Below are 16,918 nucleotides of genomic sequence, written 5' to 3'. Positions count from 1 at the left end.
TTATTTTTCATTAATCTTTTTTTTTCATTTTCCTATCAATTGTTTCCTAATATTTCATAAATTATGTTCACTTACCTTGAGTTTGTTGTTGAGTGTTTGAAGGTTGTTGTGGTTTGAAGCTTGTTGAGTTGTGAAGCTTGTTGAAGAGAAAGAAGAGAAAGAAGAGAATAGAAGAGAAGTTTGTAAAGGGAGAGAGTTCAAGTTTGCCTTGTTATGTTTTCATACGATAGAGAGATGCAAATACAATAACCAAACACAATACATTTATATAAAGGGAGAGAGTTTAAGTTTACACATACATTAAGGCTACACAACCATCCGTGAATCAACAGCAACATTACAACAATCAACATCCGTGAATCGAAATGACATAAAGTCTAGACATAGTACATGAAACATGTAGCATGAAACAAAAGGCTACACTTTCTACACTATCTCGTGATTAAAAACTGACATCATACCCGTGGCTTCAAACAGAGAAAAGACAAGAGATTCCTTCACCTACAACACCATCCCACCCGTGACTTCAAGACGCTTTCCCACCCGGTACCTGCAAAAGAAAACACAAGAGATTCAAAACAATTAGACAAAACATTCAATCAACACATTCAATGTAATCAAAACAATTCAATGTAATCAAAACAATTAGACAACACATTCAATCAACACATTCAATCAACACATTCAAAATCAATCATATTCAAACAAGTTCCTACACATGAGACGTCAAAGCATTTCAGAGATGAGTTTCTCCTTGAGAGCTTCTTCACTAGGGGAAAGTGTGTCCTTTGCTAGCAGACGATCAAGGATCTTTTGTCTGGAAATGGTGTTTTTATCAGCTAGGATGCTATGTATTTGATCATAAGCTACGTCGTTTGGCTTCTTGCGTTTCGCAGCTTTGCAAGCCTTAATACCTGGAGACCTAACCTCTGCCTCCTCAGCCACCGGCTCCGCACCAGATTCCTTCTTTTTCTCCTTCGGCTGAGAGTGTGACTTCCACTTCTGATCAAACCGAAGTTCCCTCCAGCAATGTTCAAGCGTAAACTTGACATTATAATCATTGAAATAGATGTCATGAGCCGCCTTCATGACATCATTTTCACTTTGCCCACTAGCTTTCTGCTTCAGAGCAGCCTCATGGGAACCCACAAACCTACAAACCTCCGCATTCACCCTCCCCCACCTCTGCTTACATTGACCCCACGCTCTAGGAAGGGAGCCAATGAGCTTAGGACTAGCATTGAAGTACGCCTCTATTCTCTTCCAAAAAGCGCCTAACTTCTGCTCATTACTAATTATCGGATCTTTGCTGGTGTTCAACCAAGCACTAATCAACACCAGGTCTTCTTTTGTGGACCACTTTCTCCTTTCCCCTGGTTTAACTAACCCGGGAGAGCTAACAGGTGCCTTAGCAGAGTCTACGTCTATTGGAGGACTGCTCTGCGAAGCTAACAAGTTAACAAACCCGTGAGAGTTTAGGGAAAAAGGGTCCATTGTGTGATTTAGGTTTGTTGTTAAGAGGTTTGTGTGATTTTTAAGGTTTGATTGTTTGTGTTTTTAGAAGTGAAATGCCTATGTTTTAAACTAGTTTCGCATTGCTTTATTACACAACAACTACTGCAGTAAATTACACAACTACTAAACTTAATTACACAACAACTTATTCACAGTTACCATTCATTACTCATCAAATCACTTTAAAAAATTTCGAAAAGTTTTTAAACATCAAGTACGAGTTGTAGTCTACCTAGTTAAGAGTTTGAAAAGTTATTAAAAATTCGAAAAGTTTTTAACAGAAAAGTTTTTAAACATTTAATGCTCTACTCAACCTAATTCAATCCTAATTCACTTCTACCTACGAAGTAACCAACATCTACTTGCAGTTCTGTTCTAGTTCAGTTAAGATTGAGTGTTTACCTTGCTTCGAAGCAGAGCTTCTCCAGCACATAAACTTTTGCACCGTCAGGTTGTAAACCTCCCCAGTTAGTCGATCAACCTGGTCACTCAGCCCTTTTGCATCGGCCTGCACATAGAAACAATAATTAAATTGTGTTAGTCAGGTAATAAGTCATTACAAAAATTGTAGCAAAATAGGAGACGATATACAAAATCATTTACTCACCTGCAGAATCTGAATATTGTTTTTGGGACTCGGCACCCACTTCATCACCTCCTCTGCCTCTCTCTTCCGCGGGATCCATCTGTGAAAGAAACCGAATATATTAGAATATTATAATCGAAACAATATACTAAACCGACCCCTATATCGAACCCTCTTGAAGAATTAAAACTATAAAACGAATTAACGAATCAATTGAGAACCCTAACTCCAAACCCCTCTATTGATTTGAAATCTCACACAAACAAACCATAAATTAAATGCGCATGTCGATTTACATCAATTAATCAAAACCCAGTTATCGATTTACATCCGAAACTCGAAAACCCCAAATTGATATCAAATCTCACTAAACGATTTGGACCAAAATCGACGAAATTAAACCGTCGATCTACTCGATACTCACCAGAGGTCGTGGAGAAGACTCTCCGTCGTCGATTTGAACGAGAAAATCGGCAAGACTCGGCGTCGCTCGTATAATAGCCTCTCACACAACAAACCCTAACTTTTCTTTCGAGAAGAGAAAATGAGAAGAGACACGAGGAAACCCGTCTTTCCTCCCTCTCTACGCGGTTTGTTTCGTCCAAACAGGACATGACGCGTGGCTAAAACCGCTTCATAGCGGATCAACCGTAAGGCCCGTTTCGTCGAAACAAACCCATTTTTTATTGCTTTTTAATCACTCCGGCCTTAGAACTCGGGCCGGTGAACCCATGCGCATGGTCTTAGGTTAACGAAAGGATCAGATACCTTTCACAAAACAGGCGCCAACACAAAGAAAAGGTTGGAAACAATTGGCGCCAAGAAGCGTTTCTTCTTTTTAACTCGTTCCGCTTCTCTGATGTATTGTTGTTTCGACTAAAGAGTAAAACGAGAAGGTTGAGAATGGAGAACGATGGGGGATGTAGTAACGAGAGAAGTCTTTACGAGGTATCTATAATCTCTCCTTTTCGTCTTTTATCAATCTGCGAATTGATCCGCCATTAGGGTTTAGAGATTAAAAGATTCTTTTAGATTTTTGGGATCGGTTTAGTTTTGGATTGTTTTGTCAAAATTTCATTGTTATGATCCATTGTTTTTGTTGGTTGGTTAATTGTATGGTTAAGAAGATTAATTCGATGAAATGAAACTCGTTAAAGGTACTTGGAGTGGGAGCAACAGCAACTCAACATGAGATAAGGAAAGCTTACCATAAGTTGGCTTTGAGGCTTCACCCTGACAAAAACAAGGACGACCAGGTTCACCCATTATTGTTTCTTGAGTGCCTTTGTTTTCCTCATATGTTTTGACTTGTTTGTTTATTCTTCTGGTCTAAACAAACAGGAAGCTAAAGAGAATTTTCAGCAGCTGCAAAAGGTGATTTCGATTCTCGGTGATGAAGAGAAAAGGGCTGTCTATGATCAAACTGGCTCCATCGATGATGCTGTAAGTTGGATTCTTTATGATTTTTATTTTCAGTTGTTTTGTTACTATCCATGGTATTGACTCTATTAGTCTCTTTTACTGTTCCCAGTTTCTGTTCAAACGCATTGGTGAAAGCCACAGGTTTAAGAAAACTACAAGATTTCTTTTCTTACAAACTTGTTTTTTCCCTGTCACATTAGGATCTCTCGGGAGATGTGGTTGATAACTTGAGGGACTACTTCAAGGCCATGTACAAGAAGGTAACAAACACCTTTCGACAATTGATTGTTCTGTTTCCTTGCACTTGCTGATTCTTGTGGCGTTTGTGTAAATAGGTCACCGAGGAAGATATTGAAGAGTTTGAGGCTAACTACAGAGGTTCTGAGTCTGAGAAGAAAGATTTGATTGAGCTCTACACCAAGTTTAAGGGTAAAATGAGCAGGTAACTTATCATCCCCCTTGTTTTCATTCATTATGTTAAAACTTTTTTTGCATTTGAAGCTTTATATGAAATCATTTGTACTATGTCTCTCTTCCAGGCTCTTCTGCTCAATGCTTTGCTCGGACCCCAAGCTTGATTCACACCGTTTCAAAGATATCATCGATGAGGCCATTGCAGCAGGTACGCTTCTCTCTCTGTTCCACTAGTTCTTTGTAAAAAAAAAAAAACGCATTTGTTTGTGTGCTATAAAACCATTGTTTCACTTATGTAGGAGAGGTGAAGTCAACAAAAGCTTACAAGAAATGGGCAAAGGAAATCTCAGAAATAAAACCTCCTACTAGTCCCCAAAAGATGAGACACAAGTAAGTTTTTTTTCCAATGATTTCCCTCTTTAATGTAAAAACTTTCTTGTAACATGTTTCAAGTTTCCATACTTGTAGAGCAAAAGAGAGCGCAGAGACAGATCTTTACGCTCTAATTTCAAAGCGAAGAGATTCGAGGAAAGATAAGTTCGATACAATGTTCTCTTCACTTGCCTCCAGGTATGGTAGCAGTGCTGACGCTGAGCCGAACGAAGAAGAGTTCGAAGCTGCCAGGAAAAAAGTCGAAAGCCGGGTTTCATCAACAAAGAAGTCAAGAAGAAAGTGAAGCTTTTGGGGGAGTAGTATCACTCACTATGTTAGTGTGTGATGGACAAGAAAAGTCTGTAGAATTTATATATCAAACGTTTGTTTCCTAAGGTTAAAAAAATTCTGTGACAGACGGTGTTTGTGAATCTTTTATTGTAATGCTAATCTCTGCTCTCTCCTTGTTGCAATATTTGAAAAGTATCTTTCTTACCTTTAAACAAGACAGTGTTTCGCCTGTAACCTTGCCAAAACGTATAAACGGAATAGACGCAAAAAAAGAAGAAGAAAATATGCCGACAAGAAAAAGTAAAGTTTCCGACAGAACTCATAAGTTGAAGTACATACATATTTGGCTTTGTTATTATAAAAAATCGAGTTTTTAACAGCAACGACCTAAACCTAAAAAAAAAGAAGAGAAGGAAGCAGCAAGAGAGATTTAGTAGTAGTAATATAGTTGTTGGTCTCGAATCCTTCCTCAAAGAAACAATGGCATGGGATTTATTCTTATGGATTATCTCCTTCGTTATCAGCTTAGCCCTCGTCGCTTCCGCCTTCTACCAGGTCCATCCCTTCTCCCCCTCAGATTCTCAATTCGAGATCTGTCCTAAGGATTTTTTACTGTTCCATTCGTGCGTGTGTAGTATAACAACTGTTCACAATTTATTACCTGAATCCTAGCTAGCATACGCCTTCGTAGCTGTGAAAAAACCATTCTTAGGTTCTTAGCTTTTGTTGGTGTTCAAAATTTTGTACTAATAAACCTCTCACCAATTGAGAAATCCTGCAAGAGAATTTATCTCTAAAGAGATTTCTCTGTTGATTATTTTGCTTTTGGTTAATCTTAAAGACTAGTTTAGCACCTGTTTTGGTCCGTTAGATGATTCTTCTTTAGTGTAAAGTTGATGAGCTGAGAGTTATAGGGTGAAGAAAGTGATGGAATGAGATAAAACAATATTGTTTATTCACACACTACACTATTTACTATTATCACCTCTTGCTGAAGTGTTGAGTGTTTTCTGATAATGTATATAGGTTATATGTTTAACGGATTTAGAAGCTGATCACATGAACCCTTTTGAAACATCAACCTGTATCAACCGATTGGTGCTGCCTGAGTTTATCCTCCAAGGCTCACTCTGCCTTCTCTTCCTCCTCACTTGGCATTGGTTCTTTTTCCTCGTGTCTCTCCCTGTTACATGCTATCACGCTATGCTGTAAGTCTCTCTCTCTTTCTCTCTAACCATATTCTTGTTTCTTGATTTGACATGTATGGAATCTAATCAAACGGTTTACAGATACAATAAGCGACGACATCTTGTTGATGTCACTGAAGTGTTCCGTGGTATTGACTTTGAAAAGAAGCTCCGGTTTACCAAGCTTGGGTTCTACATCTCTCTCTTCATCCTGGTTGTCTTTAGGTAACCAAAAAAAAAACAATTACATCTCTCTGTTTGGTTCTTCTACAATGAAGTTAATGAGTCCACAACGCATTTTTTTTCTTACAGGCTTACTCTCTCGGTGGTCTATAGCGTAACGGAGGACGATGATCTACTTCATCTGTTTTGATTAGTGTGTTGTTATAGAAATTTGTGACGCTGCTGCTTTAGAATTAGTCAATTAGGGATTTACTCATATGATTCTAATTGTCTTATATGATGTAGTTTTACTGTCTGATTATTGACAATTCATCAGAAAAATCCAATGTTCAAGAAATAGCTAGACGCTTGTTTGGTGCTTTATACAAGATTATTGATTAGGCATGTGCTAAACCGATTTTTTTGATCTTCTAGACCGGTTTAGTAGAGACTGGTTTGGTTCTTCCAAACCTGAGTTGTTCTGGTCAGTAAGACTATTTGACTAGTAAGCAGTATAAAATAAATAAAAAGGCAGTAATGACAGAGTTTAAAAAATTGGTTTAAAAACCGATTTTTTAAAATATCGGTTTAAAAATCATTTCGTTTAAGTACAATTTGCCGACTAGTCGCATAAGACCGTCTAGACCGATATTTTAAAAAATCGGTTTAAAAACTGACGATTTTTTAAGACCAATATTTTAAAAAATCGGTTTAAAAACCGATATTTTTAAAAAAATCAGTTTAAAAATCATTTCATTTAAGTACAATTTGCCGACTAGTCGCATAAGACCGTCTAGACCGATGTTTAAAACACTAGAAAAGTCAGTTGACAATGGAGATGAAAGGAAGCTCAAAGAGATGAAAAATGTACCAGTAAGAGAAAACTAGCTCACAATCAAATATATAACTTAGTTGCAGTAGATATTACAAAGAAAAGCAGAGTGTTCACAAACTACAATTGGAGAAGCAATGAGCAAAAACAAAGAGATTTTTACATATTTGACAAATAAAGAAAATGTTTTTTTTCTCAAACTCAAAACTCAAATCAGGTTCCTTAGTTGAGTTTATCAGAAGACAAGAGTGTCTTTGCAAACCAAATAGCAGTGTCCCTAGCCGAAACACCGTCTTCCCCAAACGGTGTAAGCAAACCAGCAAGTTCTTCATACTTCTCCTGCTTCACAAGCCCTGCACATTTCTCCAACAAACACTCCAATGCATCTGCTCTCTCTTTGCTCTGTGGTGGACCTAGATTTGTGAGCTTACTCAGCACAGAAGACATCTCACTCGCTGTTAGCTTCACCGTCTTTGCTTCCTCCACCCCAACGCTTCCAGGTAAACGCTCACTTTCTGCTACAACTTCAGAGCTAGAGATTGACAGCTTTCTCTGATCCTTTGGTTCCGGAATTGCCTCAGCTTCTTGAGTGAAACATAAACCTTCTTGTGCACTCACAATCTCGACATCAACATCAAGTAACTGAGCCTCCCCGGAGGAGATCATGTTTTCCCATTCTTTTGGCACATCATTCTCTTCCTTCTGCTTCTCTGTAGTGCAGATTGCCATCTCAGGTTTTGTCTTATTGCTAATAGGCTCAGAAACCTTCAATGTGTCGCAGCTTGGATCGATTCTTTTTGTCTCAGGCTTGTCATCTGTTTCATTCGTGGATGATGCTGGTTGCGATGAGCTGCTAGAACCAGTCTCTGCTTTAGTCCAAAACGGATATAGGTTCTCCAAGCTGCGAGACACCTCGCTCTTCTCCCTCTCTTCTCTCTCCTTCACAAACTTGCCTGGCAGTGAACTTCTTCTTGCCTTATCCTTAGGGCTGTTGATAGGGAAAACAGGAAGATACATAGGAGACAGGTTTTGACATTTAAGGAGGTATGGTTGTAGACAAGGGTTCCTTAGCAACTCGCAGGCCTGCAGAATAGTTAGTTAATAACATTAGTGTTGTTGTTAGTCAAACGTGTCACACAATGATCTAATGTTGTAACTTACTGTTGGTCGATGTTCAGGCTTCTTCCTCAGCATAAGCTTTATCATCTGCTTCCTGTAATATGAAACAGTTTTGTAAGACGTTTCATGCTGTTTGTTAGTTAGGCCTGGGATTTTTAACTGAACTGAACCAAAATTTCGGTTAGTTTGGTGAGGAGTTGGGTTCAGTTCGGCAGGTTTATAAAAAACTTCGGTTTTCGGTTCAGTAATCGGTTAGTTTGTTTTAAAAAAAAAAAATTGTTAACCAAATTTCGAACTGAAAATTAACCAAAATTTCGAACCGAAGTAACCAAACAAACCAAAATTATCCGAATTTAACCGAATTCTTAATCGGAATATAATCGAAACCAAAAACTTTGGTTAGTTTCGGTAAAATTTTACCAAACTATCTGAATACCGAACCCAACTTTTTTTTCTGTTCAATATTCAGCTAGATTTTGGTCGAACCAAACTACCCGAACCCGTAGGCTTGCTGTTTGTGGCATTGTAATGAAGCATATTATACGATCTTGGAAACAAGAAGAAACTTACAAGGTAGAGGAGTAGACAATGGGAAGAGGAGACATCAGAGATCTGTTTATTTTGTTGACGAGTCCAGCCTTATCCTGTTAAGTTTTTTTTTTTCCATCACAACTTTAGTTTCATATACTCACATGGAAACACTTAGCTAAGACCATGCCTACCTGAGCTTTAAAAGCAGGCTGGTGTGATGTAATTTCATACATACAGCAACCTGAAGAAAGCAAGAAGCATTAAAAGTGTGATTCTTATCAGTAACTTAAAAGTCTTAACATATTGGGATTTTGATTCTCTTAACTTACCTAGCGACCATATGTCAGATTTATATCCATATGGTTCATCTTCTAAAACCTCAGGACACATGCTGTTAGCAATTCCCGGAACCTGAGAAGAAACGATTTGTTTTTGAGATAGTAAATATACAAATGGGTGGTCCAGGGAGATTGCATAAAGAAAAAAAATACAGAAAGGTGTTTAGAGAACACACCAAGGAAGCAGGCTTTTCTGGATTGATGAGTTTCGCCAAACCATAGTTGCCTGCACCGTGAGTAGTAATCTAAAGCTAAGTTTATAGTGGGAAAGAGTAAAATTATTCTTCTCATTTATCATCATACCAAGCTGGACGTGATCATGTTTTGGAAGGAAGATGTTTGAGCACTGCAGAGATTATTCGACATTCAGAGCGTTATTCTTTACCAAAAAGACACACCAGGAAAAGTAATGATGAAAGATGTACCGTAAGGTCCATGTGGAGTACACGGTTTGAATGCAAATAGTTAACAGCTAGTAACAATTGTGCCAGCCATTTAAAGATCCTCTGCAGAATCACATGTGAATGTGTTATGACCAGCAAGACAGTAACAATGTGGAGGTAACAAGTATAAAGAGAAACAAAAGAAGAAACTGAAATGTAGAACGGTTACCTCCTCTGGAAATAACTTTCCTCTGGCTTTCTTGATAGCATTAGCCCTGATTTGGTAACAAAAAAAAGAAGAGTTGTTATTTTTGATTCACTAATCATATTCATATGTAATTTCATTTCAAGGAAGAATAACTCACATGTTTCCTCCCTCACAGTAAGCAGTAAAAATGCAGGCGTTATTGTCCTGTTTTAAAGAGAAAGTAAAAAAAAAAAAACATGTGAATGCTGATTGATGATAATCTTAATAAAACCTGTTATATCTAAATCCTTTTACCTCATCAATCAAAGAATCTTCATATTCAACGATATAAGGATTGCTTAATTTTGAGAGCGATTTCAACTGCAACACAAAACATATCAAGAAGCTGATTTACATAATGAGACTATGAAAAGAGTGATTTGAAGTTAACAAGTTAACACATTGGTATAAATATATATATGTTAATTTAGAAACCATAGTTAACAAAATAACCAGTGATAGATTCAAAGTTACCTCTTGGCAAGCGATTTGCTTTAACTTCTCAGTGTGTTTAGCCAGGGAAACCTTCTTCATTGCATACCTAAACGGAGACAAGAAACGTAAGGAACGAAAAGGTAGCTAGAGACCAACATTATCACAACACACACAATTGTAAAAAAAAAAACCAATTTTTGTATTTCCATGGAAATTTCAGACAAGAAAAAACAAAACCTTTGTCGGCAATTTTGGGGTTCAAAACTAAAATCACTACAAAACCCCATTTGTCTGAAAAAGGAAACCAAGTTAAGGGGGTATAAAGAAGCAGCAAAAGAGTCTTACTTTTTGTCGTCGATTCTGTGAAGAATCACGAAATCGGAAGTAGACTTGCCTCTTCTGACCTGCTCCACGACAAGATAGTTGTCGGGAGTGAACTTGTGAGCTTCTTCTTCTTCTTCAAAGTCCATTTGCATGAAATCTTACAACAACCCCACCCGAAGAAACACGATTTCAGCTTGAGGACGACGAGTTGTAAGGAGAAAAAAAAGCTCTCGGCTTTCACGAGGAGATGAGAAGTTGCGGTAAGTACGGTCCAAGGACGGCGACGACGGAGGGAGGTTGAAATCGTCTTTACTTTCTCTCTCTCTCTCAAGACTCTAATCTCATTGGGACATCCATTGTATAGTAGTAGTCTACCATTATTTACTTTTTCAGTTTTTTTTTGTCTTCCTAATATACCTTTTATTTACTATTTAATATTATACGTTTTTGTTTTAAAAATATTATTTGTTGTCAAATGAGTAGTGTTTTGACGATTTCTTTATTTTCCTTTCCTTTAGTGGAGTGTCGGCAATCCGATTTGAAAATGATAACGCGCATACTCCAGAAAAGAATTATAAATGAAAAAATTCTTTATTTATGTATTTATTCCGTGAGCTAAATTGAATTCAAATAAATGTAAACGGATTAAAGGGTTGTTATTCTATTTATTGACAACATGAAAAGTCCCGTGAGTTATATTCTATTGAGATTTAAGTTTTATATGCTCAAGTATTTATTATTTTTAAATGCTATCATAATATTTGAGTGGTTTTAATTAAAATAGCTGCGTTTTCACCTAAGTTTTTTTTTTAAAAAAGATATTTGATTAAACTTAGCTAACTTGTGAATGTAATACTAGTAGAAATGGTAAACTACTAAAACTTTCTCTATCCGTTTCATTTTAGTTATCATTTTAGGTTTATGCACACAGATTAAGAAAATACTTAATTTTATATATTTTCAAAATAAAAACATAATTACTCAATACTTTACAATATTTCAACCAATAAAAAAAATTAAACTGAAAAATATTGTTTATAAATTTTGTATTAGAACTCTAAAACGACATTTATTTTAAAACAAAAATTTTATTCTACAAGACAACTAAATTGAAACAGAGAAAATATTTTCTTACTAAATCTTTTTATAGAATAGTTATCTTTCCAATGTCAAATTTAAATTATATGGTTACCCATTTTAATTTTTTTAATAATAAAAATTATTTTCCGGTAGGCCTTGATGTTTAGATTCGTATGTGATTATTTTAGGATTCCTTGTCTATAATATATTAAAAGTTTTTTTTCTTTTCAATTAAATTCCCAAAATTATTATAATATCTTTATAAGAATATTGTTTATCATATATTCCCAAAATTTATTTATAATATCTTGTGTATATTTCTTCAATGGTAGTCAACTATTATTAAGGGATTATCATTTGATTAGGTGTAGTCTTGCACCTAATCCCGCCTTATGTATGCATTTTTTAATGACCAACCGTAATCGTCGGCAGGTCGCATAAATTGTTGTTTAATTTTCATAGTCATAAAACTTGTCCCTTTATTTGGGATCATGAGTCACGCAGATTTTTTTTAAAAATCATATACAAATCAGTCTGTGTGAGGAAAATACATATTGGTAAAAAAAAAACATAAAATGTAAAATGAAAAGAACATGGAATCGTAATTCAAACGAACGAGATAAAAATGGGAGAGAGATGGTTCATGAACATAAAAGAGACCAATTATCTCTCCTTATTAAATAATAACTTAATTAAAATGATTAGAAAAGAAATTAGGAAATAACTGACGATAAAACATCTCCAATTCGGTTTGACGATCCTTGGAGGTTTCGTTGGTTGGCTATCTTACGCTCGCATCATTAACACGAGATAGGTTGATTCAAAATAGCTGATCCACATTCATTGTAAAGTTTGCCGAGAAACATAAATTTAGCACGATCTTAGGAAATACCCGATTAATTATGAAGTGATTAAAAAAAAAATTTATAGACATTAATGTCATGACTTATGATAATATGACATGACAATTATATTTAATTAGATTTATATTTTTGCTAAACTTTATAGAATATGGTAGTGACATCATTAAAATAAATATATTCAAATATGTCATTAAATAATATAATATAAAAATATTAATATTTTACAAATTTTAAAATATTATTTAAATATATTTTCATAATCATATAATTTTTATTATTAAACACGATTTTTCAAATTTTATACAATTTTTTTAAAAAATTATAAATTTTTAATAGTAATATCATTTTTTTTTTCGTATCTACAAATTTTAGAAATTCTGTTTAGTTTTATATTTTGATAATTTCAAAAAAAAATAATAATAATTTTTTAAAAAAAATTTATACAAGTTAATTTAATATATCTTAACCAAAAAATAAATGAAAATATATCTAAAATATTATTTTAAATAAATCAAATTATTCATTTTATCATAATCTTATGTTTAAATAAATTAATATTTATATTAAAATATTGGTATAAAATAACAAAATCTAAAATATTAAGAAAATTTTATTTTAAAATATAATTTAAATTTAAAATTTGTTCACTGCAATAGTGCAGGAAAACACTAGTTAGGAACATAGAACACACGACTGTTTCAGATTTATGGTTATAGTCTCGTAGAAGTCATTTTTTTAATCTTCTTTAATCTTTGGCAAATTCTGCATTCTTACCCTGAAGAGTCCTTTTATATATATATATATATATATATATATATATATATATATTTTTTTTTTTGCATAGGCTCTGACTGGAGAAAGTGGATCTAACGTTGCGGATCTAACGTATCAAGCAGATCGAACGTAATAAGAGCGGATCAAACGGATCGAACGTAATAAGAGCGGATCAAACAGATCTAGCGGATCAAACGGATCTAGCGGATCTAGCGGTCCAAAATATATATTTGAATGGTGAAAGAGTATAAAAAGTGGTCCAAAATATTGTACACATTTAAAATAATTTATATAAAATTTTTATTATTATTTATTTTTCACAATTAAAGTAATTACTTTTAAAATAATTTATAAATGCAAGAAAAATTGGAATATAATAGAAACTAATCTAAACATATATATATATATATATATATATATATATCTAATGTTCATGATTTCAAATAATTATAATTTCTGGTAGAATAGTTTAATATTTTGGAGGTTTACTATTAACTAACAAATAATTTTTAAAAATCAATATTTTTTAAAAGAAAAGATAAGAGATCTTTACAAATCATAAATATATAATTTTTAGCAAAATTATAAATATTTTTTTTTAAAAAGAGATGTTTTTATAAAAGTTTAATTTTTTTTAATTAATTTAAAGAATGACCAAAAAGTTAAAATGTTGAATCTAGTCTAAATAATAAAACTCGTATAAAACAATTTGGTTATATCATTGTAAAGATAATTAGTTAATTAAAAAAAAGTTAGACTGCCTTTTACACTCCAAATGTGGAGTGGTTTTACTGTTAAAAGAAGTCCATGCATTTTGTTCAGTTATCTGATACACTAGTGGATCAAAAAGTTCTAGTATCACTTTAGTAAATGAAACACCATGTGTTTGTTATTTTTGTTGAACGAAAACTTCACAAGTGAATGCTCTACCTAGGCATGAGAACCATCTTTTCTCCACCTTCTATTCATACTCATAGTTTGATGAACAACTTCTAGATGAAATGAAGATATTAAATCTGGACGATATATCTTTTTGTATGAACCCGTTGGGATCTGTTCTCAAAGTTTAGAAGATGGAAGTTGATAATTAAGAGGAAGACATAAATTGGAGCAAGAGGGATGTGAGGAATGTTAATCTTTTACCAACCGCTTGTGTTACACAACGATCACTGTGTGTTACACAGAAGTTCGAGAGAAAGAATAAGATAGACGTTTCAGGCTTATAAACTTTTCTGAAAATACTTTTGTATTATTGAGATTTTGTGATATTGTTTACAACAAATGATTGATCTTTATATAGAGATCGAATCATTACAAGTATAAGAGACACAACTCTTTATACTAAAGGACACAACATGAAGAGTTACAACTCTTTGTGTAATAACATAAATAACTAACTTATGTAAATGTATTAAGGAGAGATTAGATTATAGTTTAACACTCCTCCTTAATCATATCTCGACTTGACTCCAAGCTGCTTCCTTAGATCTTCAAACCTTGAACCGCTCAATGCCTTTGTGAGAATGTCTGCGAGTTGATCATCCCCTTTGCAATACTCTAGTTCAATGATTCCTTTTTGCTCAACTTCCCTCACGAAATGGTACTTGATCTCTATGTGCTTCGTCCTTCTGTGTTGCACCGGATTCTTCCCAATTGCTATTGCTGATTTGTTGTCACATAAGATCGGAATGCCTCCTTCAAACTTCTGACCAAAATCTTCAAATAGTCTTTGTAACCACACAGCTTGATTTGCTGCTGCACACACGGCTATGTACTCCGCCTCAGCCGTTGATTGCGCCACTGTTTGTTGCTTGCTTGATTGCCAACAAAACATAGCTGATCCAAGAGTAAACACATAACCTGAAGTGCTTTTCTTGTCTTCCTTAGAACCACCCCAATCGCTGTCCGAGTAGCCTACAAGTCTTGGTTCTTTCACGCTTGTGAAGTACACTCCAAAGCTTGATGTTCCTTTGACATATCTTAGCACCCTTTTGGCTTTTTGGTAGTGTTTTATGTGAGGTGATGACATGTATCTTGAGAGATAGGCGCTTGCATACATCACATCAGGTCTTGATGCACACTAGTACAAAAGCCCTCCAACGATGCTTTTATACTTAGTCGGATCTCCATACTCCTTGTCATCCTCAACTCCTTTTCCTTGTGGTGTAAGTGGGTTGCTTACACTCTTGTTGTCTCGCATCCCAAGTTTGTTTGCATACTTTTCTTGTGAAATAAATATGCCTCCATCGTTTTGAATTACTTCCATTCCAAGAAAGTAGTTCAACAATCCAAGATCCACCATCTCAAATTCTTTCTTCATGTTCCTCTTGAATGTGTTGATGCTCTGAATGTTGCTTCCTGTGATGATTATATCATCCACATATAGACTCACGATCAACACATCTCCTCCTTGCTTCATGATGTATAAGGCCACATCATTCATACTCCTCTCAAAGCTGTTTTGAAGAAAGTATGAATCTATCCTTCCATACCATGCCCTTGGGGCTTGCTTTAAACCATATAAAGCTTGGTGTAGCCTTAACACTTTGTGTTCCTTCCCGTGTGTCACATACCCAGGCGGTTGTGTGACATACACTTCTTCCTTGAGGTCGCCATTGAGAAAGACTGACTTCACGTCCATCTGATACAATCGCCACTTCATCTGAGCCGCATAGGCAAGTATGGCTCGTATTATATCATGTCTTGAGACAAGGGCAAACGTCTCAAGGTAGTCAACACCATACTCTTGAGAGAACCCTCTTGCAACTAGTCGCGCCTTGTGCTTGATGTGGTTGCCGTTTGCATCGGTCTTGATCTTGTAGATCCACTTCACACTTATCACATTCTTCTTCTTTGGCTTGTCCACTAGTTCCCACGTCTTGTTCTTCTCAATCATGGCTATTTCCTCATTCATCGCTTCTCTCCATTCCTTGGTACCACATGTTTCATCATAAGTGTATGGTTCTTCATGTGCATGAAGACAAGCTTTTATAGCTTGAGCCACTTCATCAAGCTCTACTCTCGGTGCCCTTTCCATGATATCAACCATGGACCTGAACTTCCTTGGTGCCTCAGAAGATTCTTTATCTCCACTACTAGTATCATGATCATCATTTTGAATGAAAACAGGACTGAAAGTACCTTCAGTTTGTTCCTCAGGGCTGGATGTGACTTCGGTTTGTTCCTCAGACGAGTGAGAGTCTTCCATAGAAAACTCCAATGTCATCCTCACTTCTTCTTGCCTTTTCCAATCCCACTTCTTGCTTTCTTCTAACTCGACATCTCTTGATACTTCAATCTTCTCATTCTCCAAGATGAGAACAGATTGGTTGTTGTATCCAACAAAAATTCCATGCTTTGCCTTGACGTCTAGCTTCCTCCTCTTTTGATTTGGGACATGTATGTAGCATATGCTACCAAACATTCTCATGTCTGACACATCTGGCTTGTGTCCACACCACTTCTCTATAGGAGTGACATCTTCTTCTATTGCCTTTGATGGCAGACGGTTTTGAAGATATGAGGCAGTGTATACCGCTTCTGCCCATAACTTGAGCGGTAAGTCTTGCTCTGCCAACATTGATCTAGCCATCTCCACCAAGGTCCTATTCATGCGCTCTGCTGAACCATTTTGTTGTGGTGAATAAGGCAAGGTAACTTGCTTATTGATTCCTTTTTCTTCACAGAACCGGTTGAATTCTCGTGAAGTGAACTCACCACCTCCATCTGATCTCAGCGTCTTGATGGTACAATCCGATTGCTTCTCCACCATTGCTTTGAATTTCTTGAACAGTGAGAATGTCTCTGACTTTTGCTTCATGAAGTATACCCAACACATGTGAGTATGATCATCCATGAATAGCAAAAAGTATCGGCTTCCATCAACAGACTGGTGCTGCATCGGCCCACATACATCCGTATGTACAATCTCAAGCTTTTCTTTTGTCTTAGTTTGAGATTCCTTTGGGAAGCTTTTGCGTGATTGTTTTCCAAGTCTACACGCCTCACACACCTCCTTCTTGACTTTAAACTTTGGTAATCCC

General features: G+C 35.5%; 4 protein-coding genes across 5 annotated transcripts; 2 read left to right on the top strand and 2 right to left on the bottom strand.

The window, feature by feature from the left end:
- Window positions 1-726: 726 nt before the first annotated feature.
- On the bottom strand, window positions 727-2,167 carry LOC106417542 (glutathione S-transferase T3-like). Its single transcript, XM_013858333.2, has 3 exons — window positions 2,123-2,167; window positions 1,918-2,023; window positions 727-1,448 (listed from the first exon to the last, which is right to left on the bottom strand). The coding sequence occupies exons 1-3, from the start codon at window positions 2,165-2,167 to the stop codon at window positions 727-729; spliced, it is 873 nt and encodes a 290-aa protein (XP_013713787.2).
- Window positions 2,168-2,806: 639 nt separating this feature from the next.
- Window positions 2,807-4,780, top strand: LOC106417659 (chaperone protein dnaJ 6). Of its 2 annotated transcripts, none has more exons than XM_022695264.2 (8): window positions 2,807-3,049; window positions 3,259-3,357; window positions 3,443-3,544; window positions 3,724-3,783; window positions 3,859-3,965; window positions 4,063-4,145; window positions 4,237-4,327; window positions 4,391-4,780. In XM_022695264.2, exons 1-8 carry the CDS (start codon window positions 3,005-3,007, stop codon window positions 4,611-4,613), a joined length of 810 nt encoding a protein of 269 aa, XP_022550985.1. In that variant the 5' UTR covers window positions 2,807-3,004; the 3' UTR covers window positions 4,614-4,780. The 2 variants fall into 2 exon arrangements, with proteins under 2 accessions (XP_022550985.1, XP_013713893.1); XM_013858439.3 differs by having other exon boundaries at window positions 2,808-3,049; window positions 4,406-4,780.
- Window positions 4,781-4,871: 91 nt separating this feature from the next.
- On the top strand, window positions 4,872-6,354 carry LOC106417792 (protein cornichon homolog 1). Its single transcript, XM_013858538.3, has 4 exons — window positions 4,872-5,155; window positions 5,627-5,808; window positions 5,890-6,012; window positions 6,100-6,354. Exons 1-4 carry the CDS (start codon window positions 5,081-5,083, stop codon window positions 6,158-6,160), a joined length of 441 nt encoding a protein of 146 aa, XP_013713992.1. The 5' UTR covers window positions 4,872-5,080; the 3' UTR covers window positions 6,161-6,354.
- A 469-nt stretch (window positions 6,355-6,823) lies between these two features.
- LOC106418509 (serine/threonine-protein kinase Nek7) lies at window positions 6,824-10,545 on the bottom strand. Its single transcript, XM_013859233.3, has 13 exons — window positions 10,180-10,545; window positions 9,874-9,940; window positions 9,655-9,720; window positions 9,518-9,564; window positions 9,382-9,427; window positions 9,195-9,275; window positions 9,073-9,115; window positions 8,946-8,995; window positions 8,761-8,842; window positions 8,623-8,672; window positions 8,471-8,544; window positions 7,943-7,994; window positions 6,824-7,864 (listed from the first exon to the last, which is right to left on the bottom strand). Exons 1-13 carry the CDS (start codon window positions 10,308-10,310, stop codon window positions 7,004-7,006), a joined length of 1,650 nt encoding a protein of 549 aa, XP_013714687.1. The 5' UTR covers window positions 10,311-10,545; the 3' UTR covers window positions 6,824-7,003.
- Window positions 10,546-16,918: the final 6,373 nt, after the last annotated feature.

Source organism: Brassica napus, chromosome C1 (assembly GCF_020379485.1).
Source record: "Brassica napus cultivar Da-Ae chromosome C1, Da-Ae, whole genome shotgun sequence".
Taxonomy (NCBI): Eukaryota; Viridiplantae; Streptophyta; class Magnoliopsida; order Brassicales; family Brassicaceae; genus Brassica; species Brassica napus.
This window is presented reverse-complemented; position numbering and strand designations above follow the sequence as displayed.